The sequence below is a fragment of the Puntigrus tetrazona genome, chromosome 8 (genome assembly GCF_018831695.1).
Source record: "Puntigrus tetrazona isolate hp1 chromosome 8, ASM1883169v1, whole genome shotgun sequence".
Lineage (NCBI taxonomy): Eukaryota > Metazoa > Chordata > Actinopteri > Cypriniformes > Cyprinidae > Puntigrus > Puntigrus tetrazona.
The window spans coordinates 4,430,801-4,449,004 of NC_056706.1; the positions used below are offsets into that span (position 1 = coordinate 4,430,801).

The 18,204-nt window shown below is 35.9% G+C and overlaps 1 protein-coding gene across 3 annotated transcripts in view; it reads right to left on the reverse strand.

The window, feature by feature from the left end:
• Positions 1 to 2,181: 2,181 nt before the first annotated feature.
• slc6a8 (solute carrier family 6 member 8) overlaps positions 2,182 to 18,204 on the reverse strand; it is a 33,076-nt gene continuing 17,053 nt past the window's right edge. The window contains exons 8-14 of one of the 3 annotated variants that reach the window (XM_043247657.1): positions 11,243 to 11,355; positions 10,150 to 10,287; positions 8,233 to 8,335; positions 7,987 to 8,087; positions 6,934 to 7,104; positions 5,591 to 5,704; positions 2,182 to 5,408 (exon numbers count right to left, since the gene is read on the reverse strand). In XM_043247657.1, the coding sequence (XP_043103592.1) occupies positions 5,400 to 5,408; positions 5,591 to 5,704; positions 6,934 to 7,104; positions 7,987 to 8,087; positions 8,233 to 8,335; positions 10,150 to 10,287; positions 11,243 to 11,355 (749 nt within the window). In that variant the 3' untranslated portion in view covers positions 2,182 to 5,399. Of the gene's footprint in view, positions 5,705 to 6,933; positions 7,105 to 7,986; positions 8,088 to 8,232; positions 8,336 to 10,149; positions 10,288 to 11,242; positions 11,356 to 18,204 lie in introns of all 3 variants that reach the window. The other 2 variants (XM_043247656.1, XM_043247654.1) reach the window with 2 other exon arrangements.

An 18,204-nucleotide genomic window follows, 5' to 3' on the forward strand; every position in this document is an offset into this window, starting at 1 on the left:
ACCCCACAACCCAGATCTTACCAATAGCGTAGCTTATACACGCCAGTCATTTTTTTTTTTTTTTTTGCATTAATATAACGATTTTTCGTTATTTGCGTACTATTAATGCGCACATTCGTGTAGCAGTACCTGACGCAAACAGCGTCGATTCAGTTCAGTTTAACCGTATAATCAATAAATTACGAAACAAATTCGATTCAGCTGTAACTTTTTTTGTGAACAGAATCAAACGATTAACGGACAGAAATCTGACTCGAAAGATCGTTCATGAATTGGACATCATTGAAATGCATGTCGATTTATTTCCTTCCGTTCATCACAGAGATCCACCACGTGCATCGGAATACTAGCAGTTTGTGTAGTTTCGTATTAAACTTAAATTCGACTCTCCGAGGAAAGAGTCGTATTTGCAGGTGAGTCACTTTTTTTTTTTATCTTTTAATCCCCGTCTCGGCCTCGTTGAGGGTTAACTCGTGCCGTGAAGCTAACTAACCGGCGGGTTCAGTCGAGTTCAGTCACAGACACACGATACTTTCTGGCGGGACTGTGTTCAAAGTGTACACGAGACTTGTGCTCGTCGACTGCCAAAATATAATATAATGTTGCTATGTTAACACATTTAAGAAGGAAAAATCTCATTACCGCGCATTTGTTATTCACGAACTCACAACGACTTTTTCATATACTTTCCGGAGTTGTTAAATGATTCATTCGGCATTTGCTAAATGATTCACAACATTGCAATGAGGCCGCCTGAATGTTTGCAAGGCCCTCATCCGGGCTGGGTTTTCCTCTGTAGCGTCCTTCGTGATTATGAACAGTATTTTTATGGGTAATTATTTAGCAGTTGATATTAAGCAGGTCTTTTTCTGTCTGCATACTGTGAGTCTGGGCCAAAGTCTCCTCAGGGTCGTGAACTACGTGTTACAGACCGAGCGAGGAGGAGGCAGACTCCATACCCCAACATATTGGCAATAACACACACTAAATATGTGTTATCACTAAATTATCAGGCCTGTTTTGATCGTTTGCTAAACGAGTTTGGCACGCGGCGGATGAAAAATGGATTTTATCAATCGCGTTTCAAATCATTCTGTACAATTGCAGACTCACCCACGCCATTTTTAAACTTATATTACATAATTGAATATGCCTGTTACGTAATATCCAATGCTATGCACATGGTTTTCTCTCAGATAGATGTTATGTGACTAAGCGGTCAAAATGCAATTTTTTTTTTTTTACACAAATATCTTGCATTGTGCTTGCTGCAGGAAATGTAGCTATGAAATGCTTTTCGAAGTACATTTCACAAACACTATTTCAGTGTTTCTTCTTAATGTTTATTTAATGTGTCACGAAAGCCTTTTTTCCCCTCAGAATTGTGAAGGTGAAACCTTATCGATATAATATATTAACTACCTCGGAGTGGCCTATGTCAGAATTGAGAGGTGTCCTGTTTTAACTCCATGACAGAAACTAGCATCCGTGGTCACTTTTTTTAGCGATTATTATTTTTTTTTCTATAGCATTGTTCTTCCCGGTGTAGAGCGTTACAGTCCTACAGAGGTCACATTAAACTGACCTGAAGCTGTAATCCATCACTATTTTTTTTTTTTTTTGGAGTGTCACCAGTGTTTACTTGCTCATGTAAATGTGAGTGGGAGCTGATTTCAGCTTTTGTGCTTCGGCACTGAACGCCCATCTGTTTCGGGCTCTGGGCAGAAATAGAGCAAAGTAGCTCAGCTAAACATAGTCAACAAACTTCTGCCAGCCGCAGCCTGGCTTAATATGGCAGCTGCGCTCTCTTGACAAACTGTCATTTGTCTTTAAAAACCGGTCTGAACCGCATGGGCGACATGGCAGGGCCCTCCTGCCCGACAGGTCTGAAGAAGACAACAACTGCTCCGCCAGGAAAAAATGATGGGGTTTGACTAAAGATCTTCACTCGGGCTGCCCTTATAAATATGCACTGCAGTGCAATGCTTATTATAGTGTCCTTTAAATACCTACCTCTGCTATAACGTAATGCAGCCAATATCAATTAATATGAATATACTCTACTCTTTAACCCTGTAACTGGTGGAACATGGAAAATGTTGCGCATTTGATAAATCGGGCTCAGGGTACATATATGCTCAGGGTTCGAGACAACAACAATAAAAAAAACAGCAACGAGACTTTTTTTTTTTTTTTTTTTCATGGAGTTAGTTTATTGCCATTTGTTGCTTTGACTTGGGCAGGTGGATCAGCACAAGATCACAGTGGTGGAGCATGAAGCCCTTCTTACACGAGAGGGATCCTGTTAGATGGGACACTAACGCACACGGTACAGTTACCTTAGCTTTACTACTGTTAGAGTTATAAATGGACAACCATGGTTACATCACAGTGTGTTACAAACCACAAGAATGAAAGACGTCAATGAGCTTATAACCAGTTCGGCTGTGGAGTTTCAAGACAGTATCGTCACCCAAAGCTTTGGACTCTCTCTCATTAGATGTTCCTCTCGAGGTCTGCTTTATCGTTTGGTTCTACTGAATCGCTAAGTCTGTGGAATCATTAAACGCAGGCTGATTGAGTTGATAAATGAGCGCACTGCATTCTGAGATTGATTCGGCTGTGCGGTGCGCCGTTCCCTTTAAGGACGTTGTGTAATATTCGCTCTCTATAGCTCGACAAACATTCAGCAAACCTTTAGTGCAAAGATACTGTCGAGAATATTTGGCAGAGCACAAGAAATGACATAAAACATTTTTTTCTTATTTTGTTAACATGTATTTTTTTTCCTAGATAAACATTTCTACGTGTAATCACTATTTAATAATTGATCTGCTGACCGACCCAGGCTCTTATTTGGATGGAAAGAAATGGGTTTTTTTTTTCCCCGGATGGTGAAAATTAGTGTTTGAGTTGACGATCTTTTTTTCGTTGCAGTTTGACTTGTTTATAAAGGAATAGTTCACCCAAAAATAAAAATGAGCTAAAATTTTGCCCCTGGAACATGCTGATGCTTTCGAATGGGTGCCGTCAGAATAAGAGTTCAAAGAGCCGATCGAAGCCTCATAATCGCAAAAACCAAATTTAACAACATCTCATTTTTCGGCTTCGCTAAAATGTTAACTGCTGTGGTGTGATTATTGTAGCGCTTTTATCAGACCCCCGTTCTGACGGCACCCATTCACTCTAGAGTATCCACTGGTGAGAATGCATTTCTCAAATCTGAAAGAAACTCATCTACATCTCGGATGGCCTGAGGGAAGGAGCAAATTTAAATTTCTGCATGACCTATTCCTTTGACTGAAATTGGACTAAATGGTTAAAGATTAAGGCCATTGGTAAACCGGTATCTCTAAATTTGAAGCGGCGAGGTGGTTAACTTAGTCCTCAGATGTCTGAGGGGCACTTAGATCACTTCATTCTCATTACAGACAGTCGTAAAGGCATGTTCAACTCTACAGAAATGTATGGATGTGCCTCTAAAATGGATAAACAAACCCATTTACTGGGGAAATGTTCCTTAAAACCATAGGCGGTATTTTTATTGAATTGAATTCGAACCAAAACAGCTAGGTAGACGGCTTCTCCGATTCAGATGTTCAGTGAAAACCAAATGGAGCTGGATTCTGGGCGGTCAGCAGAAAATACTGAAGTTTTACACACACACAAATCTAAAACATTTAACAACTGCAGCACTTGATATTTCAAATAAAACAAAAGTTTGTGTGCTATCTGTCTCGCACGCCTCCCGGCAACTGCTTCGCGGCGCTTCGCTAAGAATCGCCACTCCATGTTATCGTCTTTATCAAAAGTACGTACAGCATCAAACGTTAAAATATAACACACGGATATCAATATGTATTTATATTTATATGCGTATAAGCAAAATAATAGCCTTCACAAAATAAATCTCTGATTTATTTTACAGTATGTAAATCACAAGAAGAAGGAAAAAAAAAAACGTTTTAACACGATTAAAAAGTGCTAGCAGATTATTTTACAACAATGTGCAAATGTATTCTGAAGCCTTACATTATGTAGTCTAATTTGTACATTCTGATTACGTCTAAGATGTCACAATGATTTATTGTTTGAGTTGATTATCTACAGGGCAGAATTCCCACAGGTCGGAATGAGGCCGGTTTGTCTTGGTTTTTAATCTTGGCTATTTGTCTATTGGTTCTCAACTTAAGACAAACGAAGGCAAAGTTTGGCAACTATGTGTCAAAAACTACGCTGTGTGAACCGCAGAACAACAGAGATCAAGATCTCCTTTCGGATATTTAGCGTTCTGCGCCTGACATTGGCAAAAATGAATAGAAGAAAAAAAAAAGTTGCTGCTACCGTGTGGAAACATTTCGAAATGTAGTTTCAATAATCGTCTGTTCTCTTATATTCCTACTGCTGGCTGTAGCTTGTTAAGTAAAGCTATCGTGAGAATACGCATTTCTGTGAAACAATTTTTATTAGCTTTTTGCGTTTTTTTTTATAAAAAGCAACGTTGCCGTTATGTTTTAAAATCGTGAACTGAAAATCGTATTAATACTGGCACTCAAAATGTAGAACGGAAACTAAAATCGTAAACTAATTAAAGTCGGCATGAAACGTTGCTCGCGGGCCATTTTTTTTTAAATTCAGTGACGCGATGCTGTTCGAAGTAAAACCGGACAACCGATTAACTGCATTGCTAAAAACGTTGACCTTTTTAACAAAATGCAACTTTTGGTTGGCGAGCACCTTAGAAAAGTGCCCGCGTCTGCTAAAAACTCTAGATGCTTCCAAACGGTTTTCAGACGAACTAGGAAGATACCGATTTTATGTATGGCAACCGAAACCATCTCCCGACAAACCTGAGCAGAGATGGGAAGTCACTCTCTGTTTGGCACTTACAGTAAACGCTGTGATATCACGAAGACTCATCAGACGACGGCTACAGAAAAGAGTTTTCATCATTTGGCAACTACATGTGGCCTTATTGACGTGAAATCTGCAAAGACACATTCAGCTCGACTGTTGAATCTGCATCTATTTTTGCTGATCGGTTAAATGCAACGGTTTTTTATTGAAGCGTACTTTATTTTAAATCATTGAAATATGCTTGAGATATCGTGTGTGTGTTTGTGCACTGGGCCGATTTTAGTCAAAAAAATGCATTTGTAAATCAGTTTCCCTTTTATTTTACCCACGCGCTTCTTGCTCAATTGATTCTCGTGTCAGTGCTAAGAGACCCATATCACGTTCAGGAAAGTGGCCTGTGGGAATTCTGCCGAAATAATGTTAGGCTACACTATACCGTCCCCTCCAAAGACATGCTGATTTTTTTTTTTTTGCCTCTTAAAAAAAAAAAAAATCATGTATATAGTTTGCAGTTTCAACAGGTGGAAGAGGAAGAGCGTCTGTTAGAGGATCTGTAGTGTGAAACAAAACGTAACCGTCAGTTTCTATCAGCTGTTTTAAGACTGTAAGATGATGCAGAATTCCATCAAATGACATAAAAAAAAAATACTGATGATTTCTTCAACCAGCTTGCCTTAGGAGGGTTGTCGCAGGATTTCCCTTTGATCTACATAACACTCTCAAAAATGATCACCTTGTTCTCCTCCGTTCCAGGAGACAGAGAGGCCAGGCTTTTAATGTCAGTGTCAGGGGCCATGTATTCGAGGTGGTGGGCTCCCCACACTGGTTTGGTCAGATTTTCCCAACGCTGTATGGATAAAAAGAAACGCATGACAAATTAAAGCAATTTGTGCAGTCCTAACGGATGCATTTTGAAGAAAATAAAGCTAGGTTATAAAAGGCAACTACAAGTCATTTACTGTAGCTGGGAGAATTACACCTGACACAAAAAAAAAACCTGTTTTTCCATGTCATCCCACATTATTTTCAAGGACTGACACAATTAACATGTTTATTGTTTTGTACAGTTGTTCTTTTGCATGGTTTATCAGAAGGAGAAATAAAATGTAAAAACTTTACTTCTGAAATATTAAGACGCAATAAAACAGAAATAAAAATGACAATAAAATGATAAAAATTTATTATTTATTAGATTTATTAAATTGCTCTTTCATTTTAGGCGAATTAAAAAAATTAATATGAGGTTTATACCGTTTAATTATAACGTCATTTTCTCTCCCCAACTAAAGTCAATAATAAAATAAAATAAGATAAAATAAAGCTAAAAATAAATTTTAAAAATGACAAAAATTTAAAAAGCTAATTTTAAAGTGTTAATATATATACTAGAACAACACTAAAACACCTTAATAAAACTCAACAATTAAATATCAGCAGTTACCCCGACCTCCATATTTGCCGCTCTGCATTTGAGAATGAATAATCTGATTGATTTTTTTTTTCCCGAGTGTGTAAATTTCCCCCTGACCTGTATCCTTATATAGATATCGGCATATTTTCCTCGTGTCATCCTCACAGTTTGCTAAACCCCCAGAATAACATTTAGTTTTCTTTCCTTAAAAAGCAACGGAATGCCTCGCCGCGAGATTAATCACAATTACTATTTAATTTGACCGACAGCCCTATTATTTTCCCTTCGCTCCAGCATCCTGTGCTAGTTTCCCTACACACACACGCCACAGACCTCAGCTGTATTCAGTGTGCGTTTGGAAGCAAACATTGAGGGGGTGAAGCATTGTGGTCTATCTGCGGAGGAATGACAACCATTAGCCTAGTTACTATAAATACACACATCGCTTTCTCATGAGTAATTCTGATGCTTTTCAATGAGGTAACTGACCCATAGTCCAACTCCAAAGCATCGCCGGCTACAATAAACTGCTGTTCTGGGATTGTTTGCACTAACTTTTAGCTGTTGGGGTCGATATTTGGATGATGCACATAAACTTAGCTCTCCACACTTCTTATCTGTTGGCTAATAGTGCAGTGGTTTGAATTGGTTGACATGGTACAAACCTCTCTGAATGTTCCCTTGGCTCCAGAGAGCTTGTACACAAGGCTAACGGGGATACAGAGCATGGAGGAGAGAGCCAAACACCATCCGATCACCTCTCCCCACCACGGGTACACATACACATTGTTGTAGGTCAGCGGCTTGTAGTTCAGCAGGTGAAACAGGAAGATACCCTGAAGACATAAAGAACAATATCAGAGTCAAGGATCTAATTGAATGATACAGGAGCAGCAGCCTAACGGCTCTTTTTGTTGATCTGGTCAGTTTGACCCACATTTAGATTCTCAAAGCGCCTTTATTTCTTATAAATAGTTCTCATTTCGAGGCACGAATGAGTTTTGATACGTAGGCACGTTTTTGTCTGTCAAATCGATCTCTGCAATTTGACAAACGGGTAAAAACATTGTATTTATTTAGAGAGGGAATTTTTTTGTTAAATACTTAAATATGAAATGCATTAGACTTAATGAAATTTTTTTTTTTTTTGACTTCCAAGGAAAATTCACTGTTTTTGGTCATGAATTTTTTGGATGTCAATTTTAAGAAAGAAAGAAAAAAAAAAAATTACTTGCGCCAAGTACGATTAATGTTAGATAGCAGGGTTATTATAGTTATTAATTATAGTTATATTATCATTAAACTTGAGAAAACATTTTCATTGCTTGAAATAAATGTCATTTTTCATTTCAGCTCGTTTTCAGTTATTTCATCTTCTACTACATTCATTACAAGTAAAAATATAGAAATATAAAAAAGTAAAAAATGACTTAAAACATTTTAAATTACAGAAAATGTGTCAAAAATATTTTAAAAAACTATAATAATATCTCAATGATACTAAAATATATAATCCAAAATTTTTTTTTCTTTTTTTGTGTCTGTGCATCCTATTTTGAACATTAAAAAAGCTACAACAGAGGTTTTCTGTTTTCACATTAATCGTTTTCTTAGTGTTGATATTGAGATTTTGAACACAACGGGAGGGTTGAATGGCGTAAACATTAATAGTCCTAACCAAAATGCACGAACAGGTGGGAGTATTTTCCAGCACTCACCATGCAAACACATGGAGTTATAATGGACCAGCACCACTTCATCCACGGGAATGGCCGGTAACCGATCATACGGGCAATATCGTCCATGAACCTGTCAGCACCTGAAACACAGAGGCGTGAAGCCAGAGCTTTACAGCGGTGCTACTGTCAGCAAAGGCTCCTACAGGATATTCTTACAAGACAGATGCCTACAGCACTCATGACAAACCGATGACGATGGAAAAACAGCTGCATGAAGAGGCTCACCATAAACCCACGCGACAACCACGCATTCCCAGAATGCTTGCCACAGTAGGGTCATTCCACTGGCTGAGTAGTAGTCAAAAAGCTGGAAGACGTACATCCCTCCCTGTAAACGCAAATTCACATGAAATCAAAATATACCCCTTTCACAATCAGTGAATGTAGTTTTACAGAAAATGCAAACATGCTATCAATCGATTAAAAATGAACTAATCATATATTTTTCCTAATAGTAACGTTTCTTCTAGTTTGAGTAAACTTAACATAATACCAATACTGAAAAAAGAACATTTAACCATTGACTATAGCCATTCAACATTACAGTAGAACTGAGAGCTGTGCATTTGAACATTTAGACTTTGAAAAAGAACTTCTAATTTAAGTGCACTTAAAACAATTCTCGCATATACCCATTATAATAAATGTTTTATTTACTTGTGCCTATATTTTCTGGGCTGATATGACTAGGAACTATACTCTGCTGCCGTATCATTACCGTAGCAGGCGCAGTGACATCCCAATTTCATTTCCTGCCGCTCTCACTACACGATATAACTACGGAAGAGTCCAGTTTCACAGGAAAAATACTGAAACGCTCATTTTTGAATGCGATGCCACTGGTCTAATCGGATTCAATGATCTGTGCTAAGCTATGCTAAAAGTGCTATCGCCAAACCCGGAGATCGGCTGAATGGATTCAAAAGCGGTTAAACTCGACTTTTTCACTCTGGGGGAGATGGAGAATGAGCCTATTTCCAGAAAAAGCGGAGAGTTCCTTTAAAGTCTGTATTAATGATTTGACGAGTTAAATGGAGCGACAGCGCAGGCTGCTCCAGGACAGTTCTGAAAACCATGTTCTTACATGTGACTCATTATATATATATATATATATATATATATATATATATATATATATATATATATATATATTGCTTGTACAGTTTTAAGGCAGCTTTAATTGTCTCTTTGGTAGCTCCAGGACTTAACTGACCACGACATGACCCTGAAGTGAAGTGAAGCACGCGTCTGAAACGTCTCCCGTTTGATGCATTCTTAAAGACGTTCTGCGACTGAATAAATGCACTTCTTGTGAAAGTGTAAATAAAATGTAATTTATTCCTGTGATGCAAAGCCGAATTTTTAGCATCACTGTTTTCACTGTCCCATGATCCCTCAGAAAAGATTCTAATATGCTGATTCGCTGTTAAGAAATATTTCTCGCAACTATCATTGTCAAAACCGTTTTGATACATAAAAAGAAAGTTCAACAGAACTGCATTTATTTAGAAAAGTAACTAAATATTATATGAGCACTGCAATTCTGTATATTTTATATTATATGACATTTGCAATTTTAAATTTTAGGATATAAACATTTCATTTTCTAGCAATAAACCTTAAATAAGTATTATTATATAAAAACAAAAAAAGCTGCAACTACCAAATGCTGATTTTTAGTTATTGATATAATTATTTCCCCGTCTACTAAATAATAATAATCACAGCTTACTGATCAAATTCCTACTTCCACCCTGCATTATTAATATTTGGTTTCACCCTTAAGTGAGTGAATTATGTGCGTCATTGACTTCAACAATTTGTCACCTTCATCCGTGTTTGAAAAACAGAAATGCATCAAGATCACAAACGCTACTTGTCAGGTTGTTATTTTTCACTTTGATTCTTTGAAGTTTTCTCGTGTAAAGCTTTGAGTCAGCGTGAGCTTTATGAGTCACTCACTCCCACATGCAACAACATGACTGAAGAAAGATCGGCCTCTGAATGAGAGAGTGATGATCTAATACCCGGAGAAAGGACTTGCGATAAACCACTATATTCTTATCTGAGTAATGAAGAGCCACACGACTGAAGCTGATATTCTCACAGCTGATGAAGCGGCGTTTCATTAAGAGGACTCACCTGTGTAACCATGGAGAGATCTATAATGAAGCATAATAAACAGCAGATCGCCACAGCGATTTCACGCTGATAGCGCATGTAATACTTTCCAGGGAAAAGATCAAGAATGCCAGTTACAAAACCCTCCACACCAACAAACTGCAGACAGAAAAAAAACAGGAGTTCAGATGCGTTATTAATGGATTCGCTCCAAAATCAAACTCTAAATATTTCCAGTTCTGTGGTCATATTTTAATCAAAAACACACAAGGGAAAGGAAAATGCGCTCCGACAATTGCGACTGCAATAAAAACCTCCTTCAGATTCAAGTTATATTTAATAATTTGTACAGCTGAATTATAAGCATCATGGCAGTGTTATTTTACTATAATATTTTTTAGAAATATATTGAGTGTTTTATAATTTGCAATATACAATATAGTATATAATAATACTATAATAACCTGTATGATATTTAGGAAAAACTGCCAATATTATTATTATTATTATTATTATTATTATTATTATTATGTTATATAATAGATATTGTACATCTAGTTGTTACATTTTTCTTGATCTGAAGGCATTAAAAATTATTATTATTTTTACAGTGTCATTGTCTTAAAAGCTGATAATATTTTTTGATTGTTTTTTCATTTATATTCATATTCAATATAGTGATATTTATAATATCTAAGTTTTGTTCAAAATATAATTGTTACAGTATCTACAGTAACATCAAAGTGTTTACCATGAATAAAATACGAATACAAATATTAAGTCGAATAAATTTGTCTTGATGTGATGGCATTGAAACATTATTAATAATTCATGGTAAAATAACAATATTTAATAAAATATTTAAGTCATTTTTTGCCATTTAAAATATTAACTTTTTTTTTTTTCTTCAACATAAGTCTTAAAAGCAAATACTTCTGGAAATTATATTATTTCTCATTTTTCTAAAATTATATTTCTTATTTATCTTTTTCATTATTTATTTTTGACCGAATAATTTCTGCGGATGCCGTTTAAAACTTCGGCCAAACGTCGTCCGTTCGTGTCGCACAAAAACCGCACACGTGATCCTTAAAATGTCCGCAAGTGAACTGACCTGACTGTCCAGTCCCAGCAGTAGCAGCATGACGAAGAATAGGGCAGCCCACACGGGAGCCACGGGCATCAGAGAAACGGCTTTAGGATACGCTATGAACGCCAGACCCGGGCCTGCGGGGAGAAGAGCAACATGAGAGACGTGTCACCAGGGGCTACAGGCCGCCCGCTTCTCAGACACACAAACACACGTACATCACCAACGGGACAGAAAGAGATAGAACTCAATCAGAGAGAGAGAGAGAGAGAGAAAGAAAGAGAGAGACAGAGAATGAGAGAGAAAGAAGCACCTGGATGAAGTGAAACGAAGTGAGAGCTCGTGGAAAAAAGGGGCACGGAGGGGGGGGAGGGTTGAGTTTTCCTACTGTTTATAGTTTTTCACGGCTCCTCTATATATTGTTCATTTCAGTCGAATGTGTTTTAGCGGAGATGAGCAGTAATGCGGTGTAGACAGCGTGTGGTTAGAGGCGTGTGAGTGCATGCTAACATCTAAACCGTTAGTCAGCTGCCATAATACTAGTAAGTATCACAGCACACGAGTTCACAAATACTGTTAGCTTACCGCAGGCTAATTAACGCAAAATCAAGTCTTGAGATTTGGGTCACAAAAAGCTTCTGCAAAACCGAACCGAGTCCGCTGATGGCGGTGCATTGTGGGATTTTATTCGTAACAGAAGCAAAGCTAAACGCTTAAAGGGGTCATATCGGAGGATATTATTGTGTCTTTTATTCCACTGACGCCGTTTGTGATGTTTTTCGATGTAAAAGAATCATTGTTTGGTTAAATCATTATTAAGATAAATGGGTTCTATGTACGCATATGAAATGAGAAGTTGAGCTGTTTGCGCTTAGTTTTTTAGCTGCTCCATCCATCAAAAACAGCCTGGAATGCACTGTGATAGATTTGTAAGATATTTCTTGTGGAAACGAGCTGCTCGGACTCAAATCAAAAAGCTAACTTCTGCCTAAAGTTGAGACACAACAGGATCAACACAGGGTTAAATGTATTGGCTATACATTTTACTGTAGTAAAAATAATAATATATTTCATACTTTACTGTGACCAGAGGGCCGTGTAAGAGAGTGTCAACTGATGCTTCAGTCTGCTGATATATTATTAATATAAAGATACCATTACGGTAATATTATGGCATTAGTTTAAAAAAAAAAAAAAAATTTAATACAGCATCTTTTTAAAAAAAAATGTTTTGTTATGTTTTCTAAACCTGTATTTTTAGTAATCCTAAAATCAGTAATCAAAATTCTTCCATCAATGTTACGATAATAATTAAGCTTTCATTTTAGATTTATTGAATACATTTCTATAAACAACACATTTCTATGTGTGGCATTTCATATCACCCTAAAACATCATCTTTAAAATGTTTTCATGTGCAGCCTATTAAAAATAGGTTTCAGTTGCTGATTTCTTGTAGAGATTCCAAAGAAACAGTACATGATTTAACCTTATATTTTACTCTTGCTCTGTATGAATATTATAATAAATCATAATTCATCAATATTGCATTACTGTGACTGGACAAGTCATGTTATAGGTGTCAGCTGCTTCATACCTATGTTGAAATAATATTGTTATAAATGTATGGTATTTTTACAGTATTAGTTTATAGATAAACCTTTCATAAATAATAAAATGTGAAGTCAGGGGTTACATTTTTCATAAAACATAAAAATTGCAAAAAACATATACATATGTGTGTGTTATATGTTTAATGTTGCAATCTTGAAAGCAGTTATTAAATACATCTCCATTAACATTTTGATCATTATAGATTGTATTATAGTATTTTTGATGTTTCTATGGGTTGTAGGTGTAGGTGATATATAGAAATCTTCTCACTCACTTAGCGTTACACACTCATGTGACGACGCATGGTCACAAAAACGTATTGTTTGTAAGGATTGCGGTAAAAAAGCAAAACTAGTGAAGGCACTGAAACACGATCTACAGCGAAAAAAGTCATTTTGCTGTATGTGCGCGCTGTCTGAGATATTTTTGCAGATTTATAGACCTTCAAACACACGCTTGAATGTGTCAAAAAGTCTGTCTTTGCAAGAATCATGAACACAGCTAGTTTTCAGAGAAATCAAGCAGCTGAGAAAGAAAGCATGTGCAACAGTGCATTGGATGCGAGCAGCTCTTAAAGTGACAGCAGTCTAATATTCCTGCTGTCTTTCAGGTTAATCAAACAACAAAAGAGAGAAAATCTCTCGCTGCTTTTGACTAAATCACTTTCGCAACTTTTATGAGAATAAATGCATACTAAATTTACACAGTGAAGAATATGTAACACGTTTAATTACGTTATACAATGTATGAGGCATTTATTTTTTTGTTGTTCTACTGTAGTTTTAGTCGTATTGCTTGTAATTACTTTATCTTCATTTGACTGTTGACTTGTCTTCTGTGAGCTATATCATCAAACAGCTATATCCTGATATATATATATATATATATATATATATATATATATATATATATATATATATATATATATATATATATATATATATATATATGTTGTAGAATAAAATCAATTAGATTGTAATGTAAGGTTTTGTCATATCACAAACCCCTAATGGGTGAATCAATCATTATAATAGAAAAAATCAAACACCTTAAAGAGTTTTAACATGAAGACTATCAATCAGTCGCTGATATCAGATATTCTTCTGCTACACACAACAGGATCAGCACACTTCCACATTTTAAACTAGTTAGCTCTCATAGTTTGGCATTATAACATTGCTTTGACAGGACAGGCCAAGTCTATTCAAACTTTTCATATTCAAAAAGAGCAATGTTTACAGTAAACGCTCTTTTTTTTTTTTTTTGTCGTGTTTTTTTTATAAAAAACGTGAAAACATCATATACAATTGCATTTGTCATTATACGACCCCTTTAAGGAATAGCAGAGGTGGGATTTTTTTTTGGTTATCACCAGTGGATATTACGACACCGGCTTGTTTCATGACAAAAGTGGCAAGATCCAGGCAAATGTAATGGAAATACACGGTGAAGAGCCAGAAGAGAGACGTGTCTTATATTAATATCAAGCGACTGTTTGGAGAAGGTTAGTGTTTGGGGTTTTTTTTTATTGTGTTGGGGTTAAAGCACACGTCGAGTGTCGGCGGTGTACAGTTTTTTTTTTTTTGTTTTTTTCCACAAGTTGGCTTTGTCTCTTAAGATGGATGAGCCTAATTGCGGGCCTGCCCTGCCTGAGCGGCAGACGGTCGTAGGTGCTGACTTTAGGGCTGGGCTGTAGTAGAGGTGTAGATGCTAACATTAGATATCAGAGGTTTACCTGCATTGGCAGACTGCTCCAGGACCCCTCTTGAAATCGAGATGTGCACATCTCAAGAGGCAAAGTTCCTGGTTAAATAATCCTTAAATTAATACTTAAATAAAGCCAAAATATAGATATAGAGATATAAATAAATATATATGAATCACAAGATAGATATATATAACGGGACTCTAGACAATCAAGGAAAACTAGTCAAAGCATCAAATTTATGATGGGGAATCTGGTTCGCTCTCTAACTGTCATCCGATTGTGTGCTGCAGGAAAATGAAAAATAAGAAAAAGCCACAAACAATGTGTCAATGGTTTCCTTTTCAAAATCGTTTGGAAGTACAGCACAGCACAACCCACTCTGACCTCACGACACAAGCGCACTGACACAGAAAGACTCATTTAAACCTATTTCTAAACATCACACTGACACGGACAACACACTTGAAGACATGGACTAACACACACATACACACACACGCACTCCTAGACACGGACATTCAAAACATCTGTGTTTGTGTGTGCATATGTGCATTCTTGAAGTTTTCTTAAAGGGGCCATATCCCTGAGTTCTGTTCATAATACTTTAGAGCGAAAAACATATTTAAATATTTTATGGGGCCATTTCAGGTTTCTGACGGAAATCCAAGCATCAAATAAAAGCTGCCTCTTCCATGTAATGCAGTATTTAAAAATGCAGTTATTTTTGGATCATTGAGATGCTATTATAGTTTTTATTTTTAAATGTCATTAATTATTATGAAGTATAGTTATATATATATATATATATATATATATATATATATATATATATATATATATATATATATATATATATATATATATATATATATATATATATAAAAATTTCCTTTTTAAATGTAAATAGGTTAAAAAGCAAAGGTGCTTTTGTCATTTTTAATAGTTTTAAAAAATTATAAATTATTTAATTTCAGGTTTAGTTATTTTATATCAAGTTAAATGCATATATTACATGTATTAAATAAAATGTTACGTTTTTTTTTTTTTTCAATAACAATTTATTAAATTTGAAATAGTGAAAATGTGTTTATGGTTTTAGTTTTAGTTAACTACAATGACCCTGGTTTTTTAGCTACATCTGTGACAGCATAGGCACCACATGCAAAAGTAGTAATTAACGCAGATTATCAAGTGACCAGATCTGTCAAATGCAAATCTGCTTCTGTGTTTTAAACTTAATTTGGCATCATGGAAAGCTGGCTGAAAAGATCAAGGATCGCGGTATTCCTCGCGATTTGGCCCCTTTAAAAGCATGCGGTACACTGGTATGTTAACCTCAAAATGTACGAGCAGCGATCTGATTAAAATTCATTCGTTTCAAGGACGCGAGGGTCATTGTGTATGAAGTCTCTGGCATCTTGCCAGGTCATTTAAAAATATTATCACTTCATACTCATTTAGTCTTGCTGCACAGTCTCTCCTTCAGGCCAAGAACATGCTGTCCTTTACCAGTGCGCTGCTTCTGCGCCGCGAGCTCAGCGGAGTCTGACAAATGACAGCACTAACTCCGTAAAATACCACTAGCACTAAATGAAGCTCCGCTACAAGCTGTACGATTTTATATCATTATATCATTCATCTAAGGTTTCTTCAAACCTAATTCATAAGCTTATGGTGTTGAACTACATGTAATTTACGGACATTAACTGAAATTTATGAATTATGATATAGTCTGATAATTTTACTGGCTTTGTAGATTTAAATTCTTTTAAACGCTGCAGGTGATGAGGGGTCGATGAGTCAGTAAATATGAACGCATCGGCAAAAGTTCAGAGTTTGATGCGATTCGCACATCTTTTAACCACCAAACTGTAAAATTATGCTAATTAAATTGAGAAATAAATTCTATAAGCAAGCCCGTATGCCTCAGAATGTTATATTTATTAAGCTAATGTCCATAGAAAAGTTGTATAATGTGTGTGTGCGTTTGTAAATTAATAGTTTTATTAATAATAATTCTAAGTGAATATTTTTCAAGTAAACTGCAAGTTACACATTGAATTAAATATGAAATTAAAAGATTTAAAAATAATTAAAAAATGTATTTTTTTTTTTTTTTTTTTAAAAAGCGCACTAGTAATCTTTGCTTAATTTACAACAAATTGTATTTATTTATACAGTGAATGAAACAAACATTTATAAAACATTTTACTAACCATCTAGATTTATGAGGCCTCATTTACAAAATGTGGCACAGAAAGCATCTTTTCGAATACGAGTGGGTTTGATTCATAAAATGAACGTACAAAACGAAATCGCACATCTCTTTTTAGATGTGAAATCTATGATTCGCAAATGATTGTGAACTTGCCAGCAAATGAGTGGCTTCAGTTCGCTGCCTTAAAATCTAAAATATCACCAATCATCATAATAAAGAACAGCGAGCTGCAAGAACGGCTTACATTATCAAAAACCTGCAATACTCAGAAAATAAAAAGTGCGTATACGTCTGCTCGGACCCTGACGTGACGCTAAGCACTATTCCACGTCAAAGACCGTTTTCAAAAATATGAGCGCTGCCATTGATTTAAAACATAAGCGCGCTCTATGATCAAATCTGTGCATGCACACGCATTATAAATGAGGCCCATGTTCACTATTCTTGATGAAACCAGTACAGAAATTATAGAGATTTGTGCACTCATATGCACTTTTTCTTCATGCAACAGCCTTTAGCAAGACATTTATGTAAAAAGACATGAATTTAGCGTTACTCTTGTAGGGTGGTCACGTTACGTAAAGATTATTAGTGATAGCTTGACAAACATCTGAGTGACAGAAAGCCTTCGTCTGGTGTTCGCACTTTAAATGTGAAACATGTAGGACTGTGTGTTATGAGCTAACACGTCTACATGCGTGAGCGTCACACAAGAACATGTGGGCCGATACATTTCATACCGCATTAGTCTATTTGTGTATTAAATATGAGAAGCCTGAATGATCAGGATTTCACTTTCATAAGTATTGTTAACCTAAACATACAATGCGAATGAAATTGTAATCAATGTCTGTGTAAATGTATTATATATATTCCTCAGTGTTTCAGCACACAGCAAACATGAAGGAGATTACTAACTGTGATGCCGAAAACTCACAAACATACACACACCTGCATTCAGAACAGACACAGACGCTCTTTCTCTCTCTCTCTCACACACACACACACACACAGAATACCAAATATAATGAGTGATATACAGTTGTTAATTCATGAACTATTATCTACCATTAGAAACTCACACACACACACACACACACACACACACACACACACACACGCACACGCACACGCACACGCACGAACATAGAAAACAAAACTCTAATTATCTGGTCCCTTTCACAGTAATATGACTAAGAGCAAATAGCATTATATATAAACACGATCTTCCTTTATATTCTGCTTTCAATTACATTGTCAAACCAACAATAAACAAGTAACACAAGCCACATATCAAACTGCATTGAAATTCATTTACTGTATAATATCATCACCATCATCATATTACATATGTTCATGACTCACATAATGCATGTTTCATTCATTTTAAGCAGATCATTCTTGCATTAAATATTCATAATTTCATAAATGATTTACAAGAACCAG